At 36.5% G+C, this 23,394-nt stretch overlaps 1 protein-coding gene across 1 annotated transcript in view; it reads left to right on the forward strand.

Moving 5' to 3' along the window:
* Window positions 1–21,398, forward strand: part of LYPLA1 (lysophospholipase 1) — a 29,291-nt gene extending 7,893 nt beyond the window's left edge. The window contains exons 3-9 of the mRNA XM_028118961.2: window positions 5,936–6,001; window positions 7,566–7,613; window positions 9,711–9,781; window positions 12,564–12,637; window positions 14,851–14,952; window positions 16,151–16,327; window positions 19,654–21,398. Of these exons, the coding sequence (XP_027974762.1) occupies window positions 5,936–6,001; window positions 7,566–7,613; window positions 9,711–9,781; window positions 12,564–12,637; window positions 14,851–14,952; window positions 16,151–16,327; window positions 19,654–19,707 (592 nt within the window). The 3' untranslated portion in view covers window positions 19,708–21,398. The remainder of the gene's footprint in view (window positions 1–5,935; window positions 6,002–7,565; window positions 7,614–9,710; window positions 9,782–12,563; window positions 12,638–14,850; window positions 14,953–16,150; window positions 16,328–19,653) is intronic.
* Window positions 21,399–23,394: the final 1,996 nt, after the last annotated feature.

A 23,394-nucleotide genomic window follows, 5' to 3' on the forward strand; every position in this document is an offset into this window, starting at 1 on the left:
TGTGTGTGTGTGTGTGTGTGTGTGTGTGTCTGTTTCATTTTCTTTTCCTGTTTCTAATAATTAGGTGAAATATATTCTCATTGATGTAGGTTTTTGAACATTAGATTCCTTTTACTGAAGCTTTGTGTAGACATCTTAAATCTTTAGGTTTCCACTGACTTTGACAATTATCAAAAGGACAAGTTGGCCATAGTTTTGTATAATTCAGTTATTGTCAAAGATTTTTATAATCTGTGGGGACCTTTGAAATCATCCAGTACGACCAGCACAGATTATGGATGGGAAAACAGGACTGGAAAGACATTGATTTCTCATACTGTAGCATGCAAAAAAGTCACCTGGAAGGCTTGATTGTTGGTCCCCACCACCAGAGTTTCTGATTCAGTGGGTCTCGGATGGGGCCCAGGAATTTGCATTTCTAACAAGTTCCCAGATGATACTAGTGTTCCAGGGACCACACTTTTAAAAGCCACTAGACTGAACCATCTGAGGCCACACTTCTAGATAAAGGCACAGTTGGGACTAGAACTCAAGATTCCTATTCCTTTTTCTTATATGAGTATTTCTTGTGTAGAAGAGTAGTTGGCAAACAGTAGGCTGCAGTTCAATTCTGGCCTGCCACTTTTTAGAAGCTTATTTAGTTAATGTTATTTATTGATATATAATTCACATCCATAAAAGTCAACCTTTTTAAAGTGTACAATTCCATAGTTTTTAGTATATTTACAAAGTTGTGGAACCATCACTACTGTGTTAATTCCAGAATATTTCAACATCCCAAAAAGAAATGGCATACCCGTTAGCAGATACTCCTTGTTCCCTTCACAGGCAACCACTAATCTCCTTTCAGTGTCTAATCTCCTTTCAGTGTCTATGGATTTGTCTGTTCTGGGTATTTCATATAAATGAAATCAGATGATAGATGATCTTTTCTGTCTAAATTCTTTCACATAACATGTTTTTCAGGTTCATTCATGTTGTAATGTGTACCAGTACTTTATTACTTTTATTGCCAAATAATATTCTGTGGAGGGATATCCATGTATTGATCTTATGGATATACCATGTTTCTTTAATTCATCAATTGATGAACATTTGAATTGTTTCCACTTTTTGACTGTTAGCAGTAGTGCTACTCTGAGTATCTTTTTGCAAGATTTTGCATAAACATAGGCTTTCAGTTCACTTGATTAATTGCTGAGTCAGTGGTAACTCTTTAACCCTTTGAGGAACTCCCAGACTGTTGTCCCCCGTGGCTGTACCATTTTACATTTCTACTAACAGTGTATGAGGGTTCTGATTTCTCCACATTCTCATCAATATTTGTTATTATCTTTCTTTTTGAAGAAAATGATTAATGACTAATGACTAATCATGTTGATCATCTTTTCATGTGCTTATTAGTGATTTACATATCTTCATTAGAGAAATATCTATTCAATACCTTTGCTCATTTATTTTTTTTAAAGATTTTATTTATTTATTTGACAGAGAGAGATAGCGAGAGAAGGCAGCACAAGCAGGGGGAGTGGGAGAGGGAGAAGCAGTCTCCCCGCTGAGCAAGGAGCTTGAAACAGGGCTCTATCCCAGGACCCCGGGGATCATGACCTGAGCCAAAGGCAGAAGCTTAACCATCTGAGCCACCCAGGCACTCCAAAGCACAACAGTTTTTAATCCTGATGAGTTCCAGTTTATCTTTTTTTCTTTAGTTGCTTGTGCTTTTCGTGTTATTATCTAAGAAATCATTCCATATCATTGGTACCAAGCCTCCCCAGTTGTTAATCTTTTACCACATTGTGTATTTGTGCATGCACTCAAGGTCTTTATCTGTCTCCATATGTGTATGTATATACATATACTCATTATCTAGTGATCAGTCTTTTTTTTTTTTTTTTAATTCTTTGACATCAGCCCAAAGCATGATCTTCCATAATCTCTAAATACTCTGGTGTTTCCCATACCTGAGGATACTGTACATGACCAGCATACAACACTCCAAAGTAGGAAATCAGCATTGATCCAATACTACCGTCCAGTCCAAAGAATCCATTCAAATTTTGCCAGCTTTCCCAATTATGTGTTTCCTTCCTGATCCAAGATCCTTTCCAGTAATTTGTGTTTCATTATGAAATAGTTTATTAGGCTCTCATATCCTTTATATTTTTAAAATGTGGAGCCTTACCTCTGTATATTCTGTAGAATGACCAGCAGCTTAGGTTTAATGTCTCCTCATGACCGGACTCAGATCATTTATTCCTTTTTAATTCTTTCGGTAATAGTTTGATTGGGATATAATTTGATTACCACACAATTCACCCATTTGAATTCTGCAGTTCAGTCTTTAATGTATTCACAAAGCTGTGCAACCATTTTTATCCCTCCAAAAGGAAACCCTGTACTCTTTTTTACCCCCAGATCCCCCTTATTCGCAACCCTAGGTAACCACTAATCTACTTTCTATCTCTATAGATTCACCTATCCTGGACATTTCATATAAATGGAATCATATAATAGATGGTCTTTTGTAATTGGCTTTCTTTACTTAACATAATGTTTTTGAAGTTCATCCATGTTGTAATATATATTAGTACTTCATTTCTTTTTAAAGGTAATTTTTTTAAAAGTTTTTATTTATTTATTTGACAGAGAGAGATAGTGAGAGAAGGCAGCACAAGCAGGGGGAGTGGGAGAGGGAGAGGCAGGCTTCCCGCCAAGCAGAGAGCCCAGTGTGGGGCTTGATCCCAGGACTCTGGGATCATGACCTGAGCCGAAGGCAGACGTTTAACGACTGAGCCACCCAGGCTCCCCAGTACTTCATTTCTTTTTATTGTTCATCATATTCCTTTGAGTAGAATTGCTGGGTCATATAGTAACTCCATGTTACTAGCAGTATATGAAAATTCTGGTTTCTCCCCATCCTCATTTAGCACTTGTTATTGTCTTTTTTATTATAGCCATCCTAGTGGGTGTAAGTGGTATCTCATTTTTGGTTTTATTTGCATTTATGTAATGACTAATAATGTTGAGCATCTTTTCCTGACCACGTTGGCCATTTGTGTATCTTTGGAGAAATGTCTGTTCAGGTCCTTTACCTATTTATTTTTAGGTTGTCTTTTTGTTTGTGGGTTTTAAGAGTTCTTTATATGTTATGGATACTAGACCCTTATTGAATATGGTTTGCAAATAATTTTCCATTCTGTAGTTTGTCTTTTCACTTTCCTCATAGTGCCCTCTGAAGCATAATAGTTTTTAATTTCGATGATTAAATTTTTTTCTTTGTCATTTGTGCTTTTGGTATCTCAGAAACCATGGCCAAATCCAACGTCACAGATTTTCATATATTTTCTTCTAGGAGTTTTATAGTTTTATCTCTTACATTTAGGGTGCCTGGGTGGCTCAGTATGTTAAGCGACTGCCTTCGGCTCAGGTCATGATCCTGGAGTCCTGGGATTGAGTCCCGCATCGGGCTCCCTGCTCAGCAGGGAGTCTGCTTCTCCCTCTGACCCTCTTCCCTCTCGTGCTCGCTATCTCTCATTCTCTCTCTCTCAAATAAATAAAATCTTTAAAAAAAATTAAAAAATAATAAAGAAACTAATTTATATCTCTTACATTTAAGTCTTTGGTACATTTTGAGTTAATTTTTGTGTATGGTGTGAGGTAGAAGTTCAACTTCATCCTGTTATATTGCAGCTACTTTCATTGAAAGATTATTCCTTCCCCATTGATTTTTTTGGAGGCACCCTTTTCAGAGATAAGTTAATCATAAATGGAGGGTTTATTTTTGTATTTTCAAATCTGTTGATTTGTAGGTCTTTCCTTATTTCAGTGCCACTCTGTCTTTATTACTATTGCTTTGTAGTAACTTTTGAAATTGGGAAGTGTGAGTCCGCCAACCTTACTCTTTTTTTAAGATTGTTTTGACATCTTCTCGGTCTCTTATATTTCCAACTGAATTTTAGATTTGGTTTGTCAATTTCTGCAAAGCCAGCTGTGATTCTGATAGAGATTGCATTGACTGTATATCAGTTTAGGAGTACTGCCACCTTAAAAATATTAAGTCTTGGGCGCCTAGGTGGCTAGTTGATTGAGCAGCCAACTTTTGATTTCTGCTCAGGTCATGATCTCAGGGTTGTGAGATGAGCCCCTTGTTGGGCTCCACACTCAACAGGGAATCTGCTTGAAGATTCTCTCCCTCTGCCCCTCCCACCACTTGCACACACTCTCTTTCTCTAAAATAAATAAATAAATGTTTAAAAAGAAGAATATTAAGTCTTTTGGTCCGTGAACATGGGATGTCCATTTATATAGGTCTTTAATTTATTTCAACATTTTTGTAGTTTTCGTAATGAGGTCTCATATATATCTCATATATCTCTATACACACATAAGACACACACATGAACTCACATATAAACACACATGTACACATGCAAAGCACATACACAACTCTAGAATAGTGCCTGGCTCATAGCTAGTGTTATATAAGTGTTAAAACTACTACTTTGTTATTAATTTTCCTATATGTCTTTAACATTTGGGGGAAGGTGGATTAAAATAGATAAATAATTATTGAAAATCATTTAACGTTTATTTAATTTCTAAAAAGTATTTTTTTAGATTTGTTTATTTTAGAGGGAGTGTGTGCGTGTGCATATGTGACTGGGGAAAGGGGCAGAGGGAGAGAATCTTCAAGCAGAGTCCCCACTGATCACAGAGCCCGTCACAGGGCTTGATCCCACAGCCCATGAGATCATGACCTGAGCCAGAACCAAGAGTCTGATGGTAACTGACTGAGCCATCAAGGCACCACGTTATTTATTTTATTTTAATTTATTTTTAAATTTTAAGGTTTTTAAAATATTTAATTATTTTTAAAACTTAAATAGGCTTCATGCCCAACATGGGGCTTGAACTCACGACCAGTAGAGGTCACATCCTCTACCAACTGAGCCAGCCAGGCACCCTTTAAGTTACTTTTACTTTATCCTTTAATAGAAGTAACATGTTTAGGGGATCCTAGGTGGCTCAGTCAGTTAAGCAGCTGACTCTTGATTTCTGCTCAGGTCATGATCTCAGGGTCGTGGGATTGAGCTCTGCATTGGCTCTGCTGGGCGGGGAGTCTGCTTAAGATTCTTTCTCTCCCTCTCCCTCTGCCCCCCGCAGAATAAAAAAAAATAAAAAAATAAATAACATGTAAAAAGTATCGGTTATAATGTCAAGTGTAAACAAGCAGGAAACTATGTATGTATAGTATCCCATTTTTGTAAAATCTGTATCTGTTTCTTAAGTGATGTGCATAAAAAATTGGGAGGAAATACATCAGAAGATTAACTGCTTATTTCTGGCTTGAAGGATTATCATGATTTTCAGTTTTTCTCGTATTCCATTTTGAACATGTATCTGTACATAAAACACACGAGTAAAGAATAGTAAATAAAGTGATTTTTAGTAGTACAGTAAGCATGTAGAGTTTATTTATATTTATTTATTAGCATATAGAGTTTAAGAATAACTGATTTACTCCTGAGGTGACTTTTATCATTATATGAGAATTCACATTATATAATATAATGTGAATTATATTATCTGTCTTGCCTAGTTTGTTAGGCACGTTGTTGTAAGATTATAAAGAGATAAACATATCTATATTTTGTAAATTGTAAAGCCCTGTGGAAATATATGAAAGAAAACACACTGCTCTTCAGAAATCTGGAGACATCATCTTTATTTGTAGGTAAAGCTTGAGTAGTAGTAGCCTTTGGGTTGTTTCTGCGTTGATAGTGGTGTTTTAATAGCATTGATGTTCCACACTTTTAAGATTTTACAAGGAGTTAACATTTATCCTTGCAAGTTTTTTAAAGTTACCATTCTGTTACTAACTTATTGGGATTTAAAATGGTATCTAATGGCATCATTCAAATAATTTCTCTACCAGGCATGGATGGGCAGAAGCCTTTGCAGGTATCAGAAGTTCACATATCAAATACATCTGCCCACATGCGTAAGTATTTTAATCTTTACATTTGTGATTCAGAATCTGGAGAGGAATAATTGTGATAGCTTTATTTTCGTAGAAAAGCATTTGAATATAATTAGTTTTTATCCTTTTAAATAATACAGTTTAAAAATAAAGATTAGTAAATTCTTTAAAACTAAACTGGTAACTTGGCTACATAGAATTTTTTTTTTTTTTTGGAAATTTAAAATAATGCTTTCTTGGAGGTCAATTGAACTCAGAGCTAGGAAAATTCCTTTAGATATACAAATATCTGAGATCTAAGGATATCCATGAGGTATCTCTGAAGGGGATTTATTTATTTGTCAGGTTTGTGAGAGATCTTTATTTACTATGTTGAAAACACTCCTAAATTTTATCAGCTAAAGGCAATGTGTGTGCTGTGGAAAGAACACAGGTTTTAAAGTCTGATAGATTTGGTTTTGAATTCTGAAAATGTTTGTGGATGTCAGAAACTATAAAGTTTTGAACAAACTCAGAAAATTGCTGAGATTGGCAAGGTTTTAGGTCAAAAGGTTGCTGAGAAACAATAGCTGTGGAGAAGACAAATGGGATTAGATACGTGCTCTTAGGTTAGTAATTCATCCTCAGAAGTGGTAGTAGCAGTAGAGCTGATAAATGTGAAAGAGGAAATGGAAAGAGGAAAAATATGTGATGAGGTAAGAAAACTTCTTTCCCCTTTTTATCCTGAAATAGAAGGTTTATCTGACCTCTGTAGGCTACAGCTGAATACTATGGCAAGAATGTCTGTGTCCTCTATTATTCTGATTCATTATGAGACAGAATTCTTGATTATATTAGGATTTCTGCTGTATTGTTATTGGCCCCAGGACTGATTTGATTTAAGGCTATTTCCCAGTCTAGGGAAGTTCATGTTCTCAAAGAAATTTTGATAAGATTTTGTGACCTCTAAGGTAGACTTGTTTCATGAGTTAGGAGGTTAGTGGTAAGATGTAGTTCTAGTGTATTTATTTTTCTTTTCTTTTGTACCTAGCTATATTCAGGTTACCCAGCAGATTTTTCATCACAGACCTGAATTGGGTATAGTGGACACTTAGGCAAAACTTATATTTCCCATATTTATTTAGAGGTCTCTTAAATAACCAAGTATGTAGATAGAATATAAGCAAAAATGTAATCTTGACCGTATGAGAATTGATGTACTATATCTGTGCAGTAAATTGCTCATTTCCTAAACCCTTAGCCAGAGTCTCATATTTCATACATTTCCAACTCTCTTGGTTACTTGTTTTCCTTGTCATGTCTGGTTTGAAAGTATTAAATAAGGGAGTTGAGAAAGGAAAATATTTTTTATTTGCCAAGCTTAGTCCTTTCCAGCTGCTGTTCCATCTTCAGAATACATTTGGGGGTTACGTAGAAAAAATGACACAGGTGTGGATGCAGTGACACAGTTCATATGTTACAATTGTAGCATACAGTTTTGTGTAAGCCTCAAGTAATTATCTATTCTTAATTGATGAAATTTATCAGGTTTTATGCCTTGTTACATTACTCTTATTTTGCTGTTTTTTTTTTCTTTCCCGTGTAGACCAATTATGCCTGTAACATTGAATATGAACATGGCTATGCCTTCTTGGTAAGTATCAGTAAGAACTTATTTATACTTAGTTTTTGTCTTTTCCTTTTTTTTTTTTTAACTGGAAGTGCTTTTCCATGTAGCAATTTTTAATTAGCTATTTTTATGTTGCAAAGTTATACAATTAAATTTAACCTTAAACCTTTAAGCTTAACCTTAAAGTTTTGTATTTTAGACTCAGGGTTAAACTTAAGGAGCTGCACCAAAAGGTAGAGAAACAGGAGAAAATGGGTAGACAGAAATACTGTAGAAAATATCTCTTATTGCTTGATAAACCTTTGCTGGTTTCAGTGACCCAACATTTAAATGACCCCATGTGGCATACACTCTAATTAAGCAACAGCCTTTCACCCTTCCAATATGTTGCCTTCCTGGAGAGTTGACAAGTTTTTAAGGAAACCACTTCCTCTTCCACCCTCTCAAGATATTTTCACATTCCCTTGTATTTTTTTTAATTAATTTATTTTTTTAAGTCTCTCAGGGGTCTTGTTTCAGTTTCTACCATGGAAGTAGGACAATAAAAGCAGCAGATTGGTAAAAGCCATTCTTTCTCATCAAAATCTAGTTCAGTGATGCTTAGTGTCATTTTAATGATGTTTAAAATTGTTTAAAATTGTTTATTTTTTTAATTAAGATATAATGTATTATTTGTTTCAGGGGTACAGGTCTGTGATTCATCAGTCTTACACAATACCTAGCGCTCACCACAACACATATCCTCCCCAGTGTCCATCACCCAGCCACCCCATTCCCCCATCCGCCTCCCCTCCAGCAACCCTCAGTTTGTTTCCTAAGATTAAGAATCTCTTACGGTTTGTCTCCCTCTCTGGTTTTGTCTTGTTTAATTTTTTTCCTCTCTTCCCCTATGATCTTCTGCCTTGTTTCTTAAATTCCACATATCAGTGAGATCATACGATAATTGTCTTTCTCTGATTGACTTATTTTGGTTAGCATAATACCCTCTAGTTCCATCCATGTCATTGCAAATGGCAAGATTTCATTTTTTTTAATGGCTGCATAATATTCCTGTGTGTGTGTGTGTATGTACGTGTACACCACATCTTTTCTGGACATCTGGGCTCTTTCCATAGTTTGGCTATTGTGGACATTGCTGCTATAAACATTGGGGTGCACGTGCCCCTTCAGATCACTACATTTGTATCTTTGGGGTAAATACCCGGTAGTACAATTGCTGTGTCATAGAGTAGTTCTATTTTCAACTTTTGGAGGAACCTCCATACTGTTTTCGAGAGTGGCTGCACTGGCTTGCATTCTCACCCTTGTGTGTTTTATAGTCAGGAAGTAGAGTCAGTTCTTTGTTCCTCTAAGCTACTTCCAGTCTATTGTCATCTTGTAGTCTCTTCTTGTTCCTACCCGTGTCTTATCCACCCCTTCACTTTCTTTTTCTCTCTTCTGGATTCCTTAGAAGCTTTTACAAGTTCCTGCCTACTTTGCTCTTTGGTTCTTTCATCTTCCCTCTCTGGCAAAATTCTCATCCGGAACCAAAATTTTTAGCTAATGTGGCTAGAGACCATAATGAAAGGATGTAACTTGATAGAGAAATGGAAAGGGCCAGAGGAAAGCTTCCCTTGGGTCTCTAGTTGGAGGTATCTACTATGTGTGATGAAAATGTTTTGCAGAATGTGGCTAGAGCTCAGTGTAATTCCTCTGCTCAATACTTATGAAGGTAGTAGTGCATGCGAGAATGACATGGTAAAGTAGTTCTGTTCCATTGGATTGACTTACGATGCAATAGAGGGAAAGGAATGGCTGGAATTTATTGCAAACTTTTTAGAGGAATGTGCGATGAGATTCCTGCTTGGCTGTAAGATTGGACTAGGTATTTTCTTAGATGTTCTTACCCTAAAATTATGTGGCATTGTGATTTTTTAACATTAGAATCTGTATCTAGTTGGTGAAAGGAACATGTAGAATGTCATAATCACACATTTAAGTTAATTTTTTGGCCTCTGTAGACATTTTGAGTTTCATGTTCATGGTTAGTTCTTTTTATCCTGAGTTTAGTGAAACATATTTACCATGAGTACATATTTTTAGAATCAAAGAGCTCTTTTAAGATTTTGCCTTATTTTCCAGGTTTGATATTACTGGGCTTTCACTAGATTCACAGGAGGATGAACCTGGAATTAAACAGGCAGCAGAAAATGGTGAGTACAGAAACATAAAGACAAAAGCATTCTCATTTTAGTAGGTTCAGTAGTTTTATTGATGTTGATGAAATAATACACAATTATCTGAACTTAGGAGGTGATGCTATTTCCTTCCTTTCTGATCAGTCTCTAACTTGTTTGCCACAATGTCCCCATGGACTCCCTTAACTATAAATGAAGATGAAATGAATGGGGAAGAATGGCCTTTATCAAACTTCATCTCTGTTGGATACATAATTTTGCTTTGATTTACATAGACTAATGGAGAAAATAGCAATTTAATAGTTGTGGCCATTTATCTTCATTAAGGAGACTTGAAATAAGGATGGGTATAGTGATACAATCATATATAACACAATTTGTTGGTTAATTTTAGTGTGGTAATAATAAATGCCACTGATTGAATACTTAGCTGTTAAAGAAGCCAGGTAATTCTTGTAGAACATCTCATTTAACACTGCTATGACATAAGTCTTGGCTCTACTTTACAGAATCTCCAAAGTGTATTCTCTGGTTGGTATTCCATTTTCCTTATGGACATGGTAATTCCGTTTATTTTTAGGGTGAAAGCATAAAGAACACTAGCTTATTGGGAGAAATCTAGTTTTAGAAAATGTATAGAGGCATAAAAAAAGAAAAAAGAAGATGTATAGAGGCCTCCTTTTATGTATGCGCTGAGGTATTTACAGAAAGGTGGGGTCACTGGGATTGACTTGAGAATAACTGGGTGGTGGCGCAGCAGGGTTGATGAAACAAGCCTGGCTGTGAATTGGTAGTTGCAGAAGTGAAGTGATGTGTACCTGGGAGTAACTGCACACTCTTTCTATTTTTAGATTTGTTTGAAAATTTCTAAAATAGCTTAAAAACCAGTAGGATCCTTTTTAAAAATGTTTTTAAAGAACTCTTAAAAACTTTAAAACAGGGAAGATACACTCAAAATGCAGTGGAGATTTGAGACTGTCAAACCAAGAACACTGGCTTTTTTAGGATCATCAATAAGTAGGTCAAATCAAGAATCCTAGAGCTAGGGTTTTTTCAAACAATAATAAATGACAAAAATAGGTATTGGGTTTGGGAGTGAGTTGTTAGAACTTGTAGAAGATAGGGAGGGGCAGGGCCTTGTGGAGAAGACTGGTAAGCCTGGTAAGTTCCATCCTAGTGATAGAGTTGGCCTCTGACATACGAGCCATTTCTTTCCTTTCCAAGGTGATGTATTATTGGAGAAAGTGAGGCTCAGACTTAGAGCTAGGAAAGAATGGAGGCTCCGTTTGAGGCCTACAAGAGTAAGCTCCTGAACAAAGAAGAGAGCGTTCAGGTTAGGTCCAGGGAGCACAGTGGTGCCCTCGCCCTTATGCAGAAGGTGATTGAAATTGGAATGCACTGTTCCACCGCTGATGTCTTTGTAGTTTGTCAACATTATCTCAGCGCTTGGTGTAACCTTGAGGGGTAAAGCTTTGTGAAACTCGGCGGGAAGTGTCCCAATAGCTTGCGAGTGGCAAGTGAAGCAGAGGGAGAGGGACAAGCAGACTCTGTGCTGAGCACGGAGCCTAACACTGGGCTTGATCTCACAACCCTTAGACCATGACCTGAGCTGAAATCAAGAGTTGCCGCCCGACCTACTGAGCCACCCAGGCTCAGTCCTGCCACTTCCGCAGTCTCCATCTGACTGAGGCTGTGCCGTCTCCCTAAATAAATCCCTCACATTTCTCAGCACTTCTTTTATTTCTTAAGCCCCCTTTGCTGTTCTCTAGCCCATTCTTCCATGCCATAGTCAGGGCATTACTTTTCATACTCATTCTAACTCAGTACTAAACTTTATATAAAAAGAAAATTTTTCATTTGGGCATTTGTTTTTTGCAGTGTTTTAGAAAAAAACAGATTTTTATTTTTTGATAAAAAGGAAGAAATACGAAGTTGGAAATTTTAATCTTGAAAAATGAAACTCTTGGGGCATCTAGGTGGCTCAGTTGGTTAAGCATCTGCCTTTGGCTCAGATCATGATCCTGGGGTCCTGGGATGGAGCCGTGTGTTGGGCTCCCTACTCAGCAGGGAGACTGCTTCTCCCTCTCCCCCTGACCGTCACCCCTGCTTGTGCTCTCAGTTGTGCTCTCTCGCTCAATAAATAAAAAATCTTTAAAAAAAAAACGAAACTCTTGCACATATGTAAAAATGAAAGGACATAGTTTGTGTAGTTACTAAAAAAAAACACTGGACAGATTATAAAGAAAAAGGAAATTCTAGGAGTCATCAACTTTTATAGTTAATGATCTGTGTCAAAGTATTTTGCAGAAACAAAAGAACTCATTTGATTTTTTTTCCTGCATCATTTACTGGCTATAGGAAAAATTAGTACTATAGTTTTTAAAAATAATAGAATGAACTTTTTAAACACTATAAATCACAAACTGTGTAATATACTTTATTTATATTTTAAAATGGTAACTTTTAGGTACAAATCCTGTGATTCATTGGAGAGAAATATAAATGTATATGAGCAGAATTGACCATAGATAAAAGAATATCTGTTGATTGATAAGAGAAAGAACTGTTTATAAATTATGTAAGAAATAATTGAACAGTTTAAGCAACACCTGCAAAACGAGTTTTATAATGAAAATACATTCTAGGTTTGTATTTTAGTAGAGTGCTTCAAGTTTTTCACTTGTTTCGACCTTTAATATACTTCGTGCTTTTCTGTAATTAATTTTATCCTATTTAAAATGGTATCTTTTGGCTTAACTTTGAAAGTATTAGTGATTTAATTTTATGTTGTTTTTAGTAAAAGCTTTGATAGAGCAAGAGGTGAAGAATGGCATTCCTTCTAACAGAATTGTTTTGGGAGGATTTTCTCAGGTAAGATAAAGTTTGGGTGATATGTCATTGGTATATTTATCTAGGAGTCTGTGGGTTCTGTCCTTTTCTATGGAGGAGTCTTTTTTTTAGTACATGTTACAGAATCTGATATACTGGGTTTTTTTAATATATATATACTGTTACCTTTAATGCTGAATTAAGTTTGAATGGACTAGATATAGTTAATTATGATAATATACTCTTTTGCTTTTTTAGTTTTCTCTCCAGCAATTGCCTTCAACTTCTAGATTATGTCTTGAAAATCAATTTATTAATAAGTAAATTGATTAGAACTTGGAATATATTTTCTTAAAATAATTAGGACATATGTAGTTTAGGTATCTAAGTTGATGCTGTGTACCCCTTTAAACAAAATTCTAATTTAATAAACACAAGTATAGTTCCCCTATCCTAGGAGGAGACTACTGATAGGAACAGTAAAATAGAAAACAAGAGAATTTCTTCCCTCTTTTTATCACAGATTCCCAGTGGTTGAGCCCCACAAACTCCCCCCTTGGGGCAAAAATCCAAGTAAGGGCTCCCACAAAGTGTCCCACAATGTTGGAGGTTGCTGGTTGTTCCCCCTGGGTTCTCTTCTCCCACAACAGGAACCAGACACCCTGGGGATACTCTCCAGGTGGTGCTGCACTGGCTTGGGAGAGGGGCAGTGCACTCAGCATATAGCCATTTCTCTTACCTTTCAGTGTGGTCTCTTTTGGTCTCTTTGGTTCACGGGATGGTGCCTCAGCCTCACGCTCTCCCCTCCATGTGCTAAGATTCTCTCAGTGGTGTCCTTTCCATGATTAGATGTTAGACCTATGTCCCATCATGCTGATGGCACTTTATCATCTTTATTCTTCTTGTCTTATAAAATAGATTGTAGATTGTAGATTTAAATATGTGATGGTTTATTTTTGGCATCTTTCTTCTTCTTTCTGTACTTTTTCTCCTACTTTATATACTTTTTCTGCAGACGTAGTTACCTCGTATTGACCTTAGATCTTTCTTTCAGCTTTCACATGTTCACCTTTTCACCCATCCCAAATTGCTCTAGCTTCTAGTCTGTAAAGCTTCTAAATCAACAACTTAGTGTTCAGACTACCTGAATTAGGCCAATGTCAGAATTATGGAATTCTTTAGAAGTTAGCATTCAATAGATAGATAGTTTGCCAATACAATAAAAAGATGTTCCTGGTTTGGTATTTGTTGAAGTCAAGATAATGTCTATTGTAATGCACATTGTGATGTAGATGTAGGTACAGAAATGAATGCTTGATTCAAATAAAAAAGCTAACAAAGGAGACTGTATAGTTGAGATTCACTGATTACAATTTACAGAAAGGAATTCCTCTTACCTTAAGCAAGAAAGAGCAGGTTATGAGTCTGTGGGATCACATCAGGAAAACCAAGGATGAGAATGAATCAGAGCCTCAGGGAATAGCTAAGATTTGGAAAGCCCTCATGGCTTTCTCTCCGTCTCCTGTTTTTTCTGCTCATCTGCTTCATTTGGCTCTTCATCTACAGTTGGCGCTCTGCACCTTTGCAGCCTATAGCTTTTCCAGTTCTTGAATTTACAGGTTACCATTCCAGCCACCCAAAGAGACAGACTGACAGTCACTGAATCCCAATTTCAAAATCTTGAGAAAAGGAACATGACTATCTTGGATGAGAAAGAATCTCATGTTTTCATGGGGCCCAGTGACCCACAGCACAGGCATGGTCAGAGTGACGTGGCATCCAGATAACTGATGGGAATGCTCTTCCCAGAGCGCAGGGTATTGTAAGCTGGGTAGACGGATACTCTGAAGGTGTCTGCTACAGAGTCCTTATTATCTTGACTTTTTGTTGTAGAAAAGATTACCAGCTTAAGACTAGGTTTGATTTTATACCTAAACTTTTCAGAGGAGCAAATAAGTATGTTTAGAATGTTCCTAAGGCAGTTGTAAGTGCATTTAAATATACAATTAACTGTTTCTTAACTGATTGGGTGGTTGCTATGTTCTCACAGTGGTCTTCAGTGTAGAGAATCATGTCCTTTAGGACATGGTGGGGTGGAGTATGTATGTATTTCTGCTAGCTTGCCTGATTTGATTTGACATGAACCACACAGGTTGATTTTTTTCCTTAATGGACATCATTAATAACAAGAAATCTCTTAAGTTGCTGCTAGCAGAGGATGTGTTGCATTGACTTTTCTCTGCTTGTTTTTCCAGGGAGGAGCTTTATCTTTATACACTGCTCTCACCACACAGCAGAAACTGGCCGGTGTCACTGCACTCAGTTGCTGGCTTCCACTCCAGGCTTCATTTCCACAGGTAGCCTGAGTGATACCTGTAACATTACTGATAATGTTGGAGAGACGTTCATTTTTTTTTTTTAATTAATCAACTATATATTTTTAGAGAAGTTTAAGTTCATAGCAAAGTTGAGCAAAAAGCACAGTAAGTTCCCATCGGTGCACAGGCTATGGACACCCTGCAACCCTGTGGTACATTTGTTAGAATGTGTCAGGTCATCACGCAAAGCCCATAGTTTATATCAGTCATCCTTTTTAAAAAATAATTTTCCTGGACTTTGTGATGTACTAGTAGGCTTTATTTGAATACTATATTGTCTTTATTGTGGATTGCAGAGACTGGAGTAAGAAATAAGTCCTTTTGTCATAAATTTTATATTTGAAGTGTTTGATACATTTTAAAATGTATATATAAATTAGGGCAGTATTTTACACATATAATATTTTCAAAAGTTCAGTATTTTTACTGCTTGATAGCAGAATTTTACCATAGAATAGAATTTCTAAGTACTCAGTAGTGTAAAGCAATATATAATATACATGGGAGAAGTGGACGTTTATTTTCCAATTTACTTTTAAATCTAGGATTTTTTTCCTCATCACTATATAGTAATTCTTTGGTGTCTTACACATACTATTTTATTTATTAAGATAGTTTATTAACCATCTTATTTAAATCAATTAAATAAGAACTGAGAAGAACATGATTCAGTTAAAACATACCTCTCATCTCAAGACACTGAACATATAAAGAATAAGAAAGAGTCTTCTTCAGGGAACCACTTCATTGGGAAAACAGTAATATGAGACAGGGTAGGGGCACCTGGCTGGCTCATTTGGTTAAGCGTCCGACTCTTGATTCCAGCTCAGGTCATGATCTCAGGGTCATGAGATCAAGCCCCATGTCAGGCTCTGTGCTCAGCTGGGAGTCTACTTGAGATTCTTTCTCTCCCTCTGCCCCTCTCCATGCTTGCGTGCTCTCTAAATAAATAAATAAAATCTTAAAAAGCAAGACAGGGTAATCATATGTCCTATAAAAGTTTAACTAAAGAGTTGTGGGGAGCATAGGGATAGAAGGAATTTTAGTTCTGTGGCCGAATAGAACCTATGATGTAAGTGACATTGTATGTGCATATCTATCTATAGTTGTAAATGCCTGGCATATAATACTCTATACATTTGAATAAATAATACTAGTTTTCTTTTATTTTTTGCAGGGGCCTATCAGTGGCATTAATAGAGATATTTCTATTCTTCAGTGCCATGGAGATTGCGATCTGTTAGTTCCCCTAACGTTTGCTTCTCTTACTGCCGAAAAGCTAAAAACATTAGTAAATCCAGCCAATGTAACCTTCAAAACCTATGAAGGCATGAGGCACAGTTCATGTCAACAGGTAATTGGAAGGAGTGATTACAGACACATATTTGCAACTTTCTTCATGTGATATTTTTAACATAAGTAACATTTGATTGGGTAGTTAAAGGAGTTAATGAATTCGCATAGAATCATAGGTTGGCAGGATTTAGATCAGCATTTATTCAATTTAATTCAACAAACGTTCACTGTTTTCCTATTACATGCAAGCTTTGTACATAATTCAGAGACAAAAAGTCCTTTTTATTAAAATGTAAGCTAAATTAATAAAATTTAAAATTTAATAGGGGAGGATATATATCCAAATACTTGTGTAGAAAACAGAATGTGGTAAGTGTTATATTAGAAGTTTTTAAAGTTCTCTAAAACACTGAGAAGAGTGAGATTAATTTTATCTTGAGAAGTACTGCGATCATGAAGAAAAAGCTAGATTTAGAAGAATGGGTAGGATTTTGATAGCAAGTGTGCAGAGAAAGGGAAAGGGAAAGCAAGCTGTCCAGTTGGGCCATAGTCTTATGAAGAGCTGGCTGTCTTAGAGCAGGATGCCATTCATAAAGTAGATACAAGGAACAGTTTTAGGGTAACCGGAAGGAGATAATACTGAGTTTATTGAACATACTGAGATTGATATACCCCCCATGATAACAAAATGGGATGTTGGAAATATTTGTCTGAAGCTCAAGCCTGTAATAGAGATTTAGAATAATTGCCAATATTATTAATTACTGAAGAATTACCATGGGAGAATATCATGAGAAAAAAGCCAAGGGATAGAACTCGGGAGGGGATTAGGAGTTAAATGTGGAATGAGAGTGCAGGAGAGAATTTCAGTACAGCACCTGGCTGGCTCAGTCGGAAGAGTGTGCAACTCTTGATCTTGGGGTTGTGAGTTTGAGCCCCACGTTGGGTGTAGAGATTACATACATACATACACAAACTTTTTAAAAAAATTGGTTAGGTTATTTAAGAAAAAAAAAAAGAAAAAGGGGGTTCCTGGGTGGTTCAGGGAGTTAAGCATCTGCCTTTGGCTCAGGTCATGATCCCAGGGTCCTGGGATTGAGTCCCACATCCGGCTTCCCTGCTCTGTGGGGAGCCTGCTTCTCCCTCTCCTGCCTACCCCCCACTCACGCTCTCTCTCCCTCGCTCTTTCTTACTCTATGTCAAATAAATAAAATCTTAAAAAAAAAAAGAAAAAGAATTGTAGAGTGGGAGGGAACAGTGTCCCATGATTCAGAGAATGATTGAGGAAAAATAGGCTGGGAAGAAACTACCCAATAGTAAGCCATCTGTGACCTTGGATGTTTGGGGAGATGGAGCCTGCAGTGGATTGTGTAAAGTGGATAGAGAAATGGGAAAAACGTTTATTGAAAAGGTTGTGAAGGGGGAAAAAAGTAAAAAAAAACTCTCTTTAATGGATGGGAGAAAAAGACTCCCTTGGCGGGGGAGGGAGGAAGAAAATGTGATGAAGAGAAGATAATAATCCAATGGAAGAATCTTAGGGAGATCTAATAATGTAAATAAGCCTTAAAATGGATAGTGCTTGCCTTCAAAGAGGAGAACAACACTTAAGAATCTAAAAGAGGGTGGATGAATATGAACAAGGATTGCTGAGGTAGTACTAGTTGAGAGTTCACATTAAATCCTCTTTGTCTTTAAAGTAGGAGATATGGTCACTCGATAAGAATGAAGGAGGCCTGCATCGGTTTGGAGGCTTGGAAAGGCCTAAAATAAAAATTAATTGCCAAGCATTGAGGTAGTCCCTAACAAAACTGTTTTGTAACCACTCAGCCTGGCTGAATCATTTGTTTTACGGACAGAGAAAAGTGTTAGAAATATGATTTATCCAGAAAGATAAGGGGGCCTGGGATTCTAGCCTATTATTGAGAACATAGTTGAAACCATCAGCAAGTGCTGAATCCAGAAAACAGGTGGGCTGGCACTCTGAGTATCCAGGAGGGACCGAGGGTCTAGAGCATTGGTTTCCAAAGTAGGCTTTATATCACAAATACCCTGGAGCTTAAACATTCAGACACCAGAACTCCAAACTCCACAATTCTGATTCAGCACATTGGGGGTTAGCAGGTATACTCAGGTATTTGTGTTCATATGGATGTGTTTTTAAAATAAAAGTTCCAGGGACGCCTCAGTGGCTCAATGGGTTAAGCAGCTACCTTTGGCTCAGGTCTTGATCCTGGGGTCCTGGGACTGAGTCCCACATCGGGCTTTTTAGCAGGGAGCCTGCTTCTCCCTCTGCTTGCTGCTCTCCCTGCTTGTGCTCTCTCTCTCTCTGACAAATAAATAAAATCTTAAAAAAAAAAAAAAGATGCCGTTTACCTAATCTCTACACTCAGTGTGGGGCTGGAACTTACCTGAGATCAAGGGTCGCACACTGTTTGCACACCCCAAGCATGTAACTTGAGCTCAGGGTTGTGTGATCAACCCCCAAGTTGGGCACAGAGCTTACGTAAAAAGAAAAAAAAAGGTAAAATAAAAGCTGAGGATTCTTTGTGCAATCACGTTGGAGAACATTGGACTGAATGATGAGCAGAAAGTGAGAAGAGATAAAACGGTAGGAGGTATCGTCACCAGGAAACTTCCAGGACTTTAGAGCATTGTAAAATAGAGCACTTCTGTGCTGTGGCTTTATTTTCCAAGTGACTAAATTATAAGGGTGAAGGTTCTTTGCATGGCTAATTTGTGAGTCTGTGGGGTTAAGCCTTGAAATACTAGAGGTTATAGTAGGAAATTATTAGAGGGGAGTGAGAAAACCGAACCACATGGCAGGAGTCTTATAGAAACGTTTCTTTTGTAATAAATACTTGATGTATTCTTTTTCATCCAGGCCTGTCATAGGTACATGCTGTCTTTTAAATGGTTGGTTGTATGTAAATCCTTGTGAAAGGCACAAAATACTTTCTGCTACGAATTTAGCATTTCATTCTAATGAGGGAAAGTTAAAAGCTAGGTTTTTCTACCCATGCTTAGTTGACCGTAATTATATCCTTACTGATATTCCTCTGGATAGGTTTTGTTACTTCTAAGCCCCCTTCTCTCCACCCAACCCCTGTGTTTTATTTTGTTCAGGTATAGCAAAGTGCAGACCATTATCATGGGACTGCATAATAGTTGGGAGCTATCATTTGAATGTACGATAATCCTAGTCTCAGGAGATGTTCTGAAATTTCTATTGAAGCCTCATTTCTGTTATAATTTTTCATTTCACTGAAGTAGTAAAAATATGGTTTCACCTTACCTAAACACACCACAAATTTAGTTGGTGGTATTTTAGTGGGGATTTAATTTCTGATTTTGTAACTGCTTATTAAATCACTTTATTCCAAACAGGAAATGATGGATATCAAGCAGTTCATTGATAAACTTCTACCTCCAGTTGATTGATGTCACTAAGAGGCCTTCTGTAGAAGTGCACACCAGCATCATTGTAGTAGCGTATAAACCTTTTCCCGTGCCCAGTCTTGAAACTTCTAATGTTTGCAGTGTTAAAATGTTTTGTAAATACACACCAATGATAGAGACTACATGATACTCTCTCCTTGTGGGAAAGATGGTCTTTTAAGTTTCTATACCTGTATTTGTATAATATGATTCAGAATATACTAGTATTAAAATAGGTGAAGCAGCTAAGCTTCTTTTTCCCAAAGTAATTCAGCAAAATAATAAAATACTGTAACCAGATTTTTTATTACGTCATTTGACAATTATTAGTATGCTTACTGAAAATTTGTTTAGGTACAAATGAGCAGTTAAGATATAAATGACTTATGCATGCTGTGACTTAGTCTATGGACTTATTCCAAAATTACTTAGTCACCATGCACTATCTGTATTTTTATACATATATATATATTCATTATATACTTAATGATTGTAATACATAATGAGAATGAGGTGTTACTACATTATTCCCAATAATAGGGATAATGCTTCTAAGGTCAATAAAGAGTAATATTCCTGTGTTCAGTTAATGGCCCTTTTATTTTGGGGACCAGGTTTTATTTTCCCTGATACCATTTCTGTTTAGTATTTTTTTTTTGTCTCTAGAAATCTGTTCTTTTTTATGCTTCATAACAGACCAAATATTGCCTCCTTGCCATAGACATCTGCTGCCCATACATGCTGTAATTTGACATTCTGAATCACAGGTTTGATGGTATTTAAAATGTATTTACATTTGTATACAGAAACCTTTAAACTTCCTACACTACTTATTTCTTAAACTGCACCTTAGTCCAAAGTTAGACCTATATAGTTATTAGAATCTTCAGTCTAGATAATGGGAATAATTCTGTGGTTGTATTTTTCTGTAATTAACTGAAAGAATGTATAGGTCATATTCTAGTATGTTCTGGAATATTTAAGACAGATCTTAAAAACTAATTTCTAAGATGATTTGCTCTAAGATGATTCTCCTCGAGCGTAGTTTTAGTTTACTTGTACATATATTTGAAACCAACTACTGTAGAAAATGAACAGTCCATTAGAAAATTTTGCTTTATTTTTATCTGCCAGTGAACTTTTTTGAAAACTTCACTTTAGTCAGATGGGTTTTTTTTTTTAATTAGTTTTTTGTGCAAACATAAAAGTAGTAATTATTTGACTTTAAGTAGTTGAATTTTTCAGATTATTGGTAAAAATTATTGGAAAACAAATTTATGGGTGATAAAAATTAATCGCAACTCAATACATATGGTGTAGTTACCACAGTTTAATATGTAGCAAAAATGTATACTTGATATTTCTGAACTGTTAATTTTTCTGCTGTATTCCAACTGACTAAAACAATGTTAGGAATGCATCTTTATAAATGGGTGCTAATTGATAATGGAAATAATTTAGTAATGACTGTACAGAATGTTAATAATGAAGCCATATGTTTGGATTTAAAATTTTTAAACAATCATTTACTAAGTCGTTTTCCTTTTACCTTGAAGAATATAAATTGTTGTTTCAATTATACAAATCAGCAAGATCTAATTTATGGCAAGAAATATTCCGTTGAAATGTTGTGCTCTAATGTGGGAAAATGTAAATCTTTTTCATGGTTTCTACCAATGTGAAATAAAATTTAATTCTGACTTTTCTGTGACTGCTTTCTCAAATACTATTTTTAATATTTGGGTTTGCTTTCGAATGGCTGTCTATACTGAAAAGGGGGAAAATGGCAATGCAATCATAACATACATTCAGGAGAGAATTTTGATGATGGTATGGTTCACCTGGAATAGAATGAGGCAAGAGAAAAGCTCCTGTTACTCAGTTTGAATAGGCTAAAAAAAATTCTTAAATTTGGTTTTCAGTGTTTCTAATGTGTTTAAGAAGTTTTGTTTGGTGTTTCCAAGCCTCCTCCTTTCATGCAGTATTCATGGGATTTTTAAATTAGTGTCATGAGGCAGTATCCAAATAGTTTTTTCTCTTTTTATTTCACTGTTGACTTCTAGCATTTCCCAATAAAGGAATCCTTTCTATCCCATCTCTTAAACAGTCCTTCACTTTCTGCTTCTGAGTACTTAAAATTGACCAGCTCATCTTTTTGTGAGGGAGCTTGTTCCATTTTTGGATCACCCTAATGGTAAGGGAGTTCTGTATACCAAAATATTGTCTGCAACTTCTAGACTTCACAACAGCACCTTATTTCATACAATAATCTTTTATTTCATCATCTTTTTTCAATTATTGTGTTCACGGTTAGATGTGGTCAGGGTATGGTATTGTTAATCTCAATTGACAGCAGCAGTGTCTTATGTATATATAAATAATTGGGAAACTTGTCTCTATTGCAATTAGTGTTATGGCTGTTTTTTAAAAGTAGATACATAATGAGCTCCTGGCTAGTTCAGTCAGTAGAGCATGCGACTCTTGATCTCAAGGTCGTGAGTTCAAGCCCCATGCTGGGCATAGAGTTTAATTTTTTTAAAAAGTAAAAGTAGGGGCGCCTGGGTGGCTCAGTCGTTAAGCATCTGCCTTCAGCTCAGGTCATGGTCCCAGGGTCCTGGGATCCAGCCCTGCATCGGGCTCCCTGCTCAGTGGAAAGCCTGCTTCTCCCTCTCCCACTGCCCCTGCTTGTGTTCCCTCTCTCGCTGTGTCTCTCTCTGTCAAATAAAATCTTTTAAAAAAAGGTAAAAGTAGGGCGCCTGGGTGGCTCAGTCGTTAAGCGTCTGCCTTCGGCTCAGGTCATGGTCTCAGGGTCCTGGGATCGAGTCCCACATTGGGCTCCCTGCTCCGCGGGAAGCCTGCTTCTCCCTCTCCCCCTCCCCCTGCTTGTATTCCTGCTCTCGCTGTCTCTGTCTCTGTCAAATAAATAAATAAAATCTTAAAATTATAAAAAAGTAAAAGTAGATACATGACATATTTCCACCCTCCTAACAACATACCATTTTATTTTGTAAAAATTACTAAAAAGTGAAAAGTAAGTAGTTGAAATATTCTAGGCACTATACTAAGCATTTTATATTCTTTATTAATATAATCCTCACATCAACTTTATCTTTTGTTTTATAGGAGAAACTGATAGCTAGAGGGATGAACTGTTTGCCTATAGTTACAGAGCTATTATGTGTAACAGCCAGGATTCAGAGTGATGTGCCTGACTCCATGGTCTAATACCTTGCCTTATGTCCTGTGAGGTAACTTAAATGCCGTAAACAAACAAAAAAGCTTATTTCTTATAATTCAGAACACTTAGAAGTGCCAAATAAACTAGGGTAAAAACCAGCTTACCATAAAGAATTATAATCTCCAGTGCCCAGAGAGAACTGAAAAGGAAACTAAAAACCCATATGGTACACCTAACTTTGGGGCTCAGAAAATAACTCACTGGCGAACAGCCAGGACCCTTATAAGGGCTGTACTCTGTGCCACAAAGTGAATTAGAAAAACATTCTTCCTCCTCGGGAAGGAAAGGGGAAAACTTACCTATTCTGGCCAGGGCCCTGGATTGGAAGAGGGAGCTCTTCTCTTGAAAATGTTTAACTAGGAGCTTCTAGTCATCTATATTTGGATTTTGAATTTATACTATTTCTTTGGCCTGGAAAACATAAGCTCCTAAGTTAACATCAAGAATCTCCT

The sequence above is a fragment of the Eumetopias jubatus genome, unplaced genomic scaffold (genome assembly GCF_037043125.1).
Source record: "Eumetopias jubatus isolate StellerSeaLion01/CBP00866 unplaced genomic scaffold, mEumJub1_p1.0 scaffold_4, whole genome shotgun sequence".
Lineage (NCBI taxonomy): Eukaryota > Metazoa > Chordata > Mammalia > Carnivora > Otariidae > Eumetopias > Eumetopias jubatus.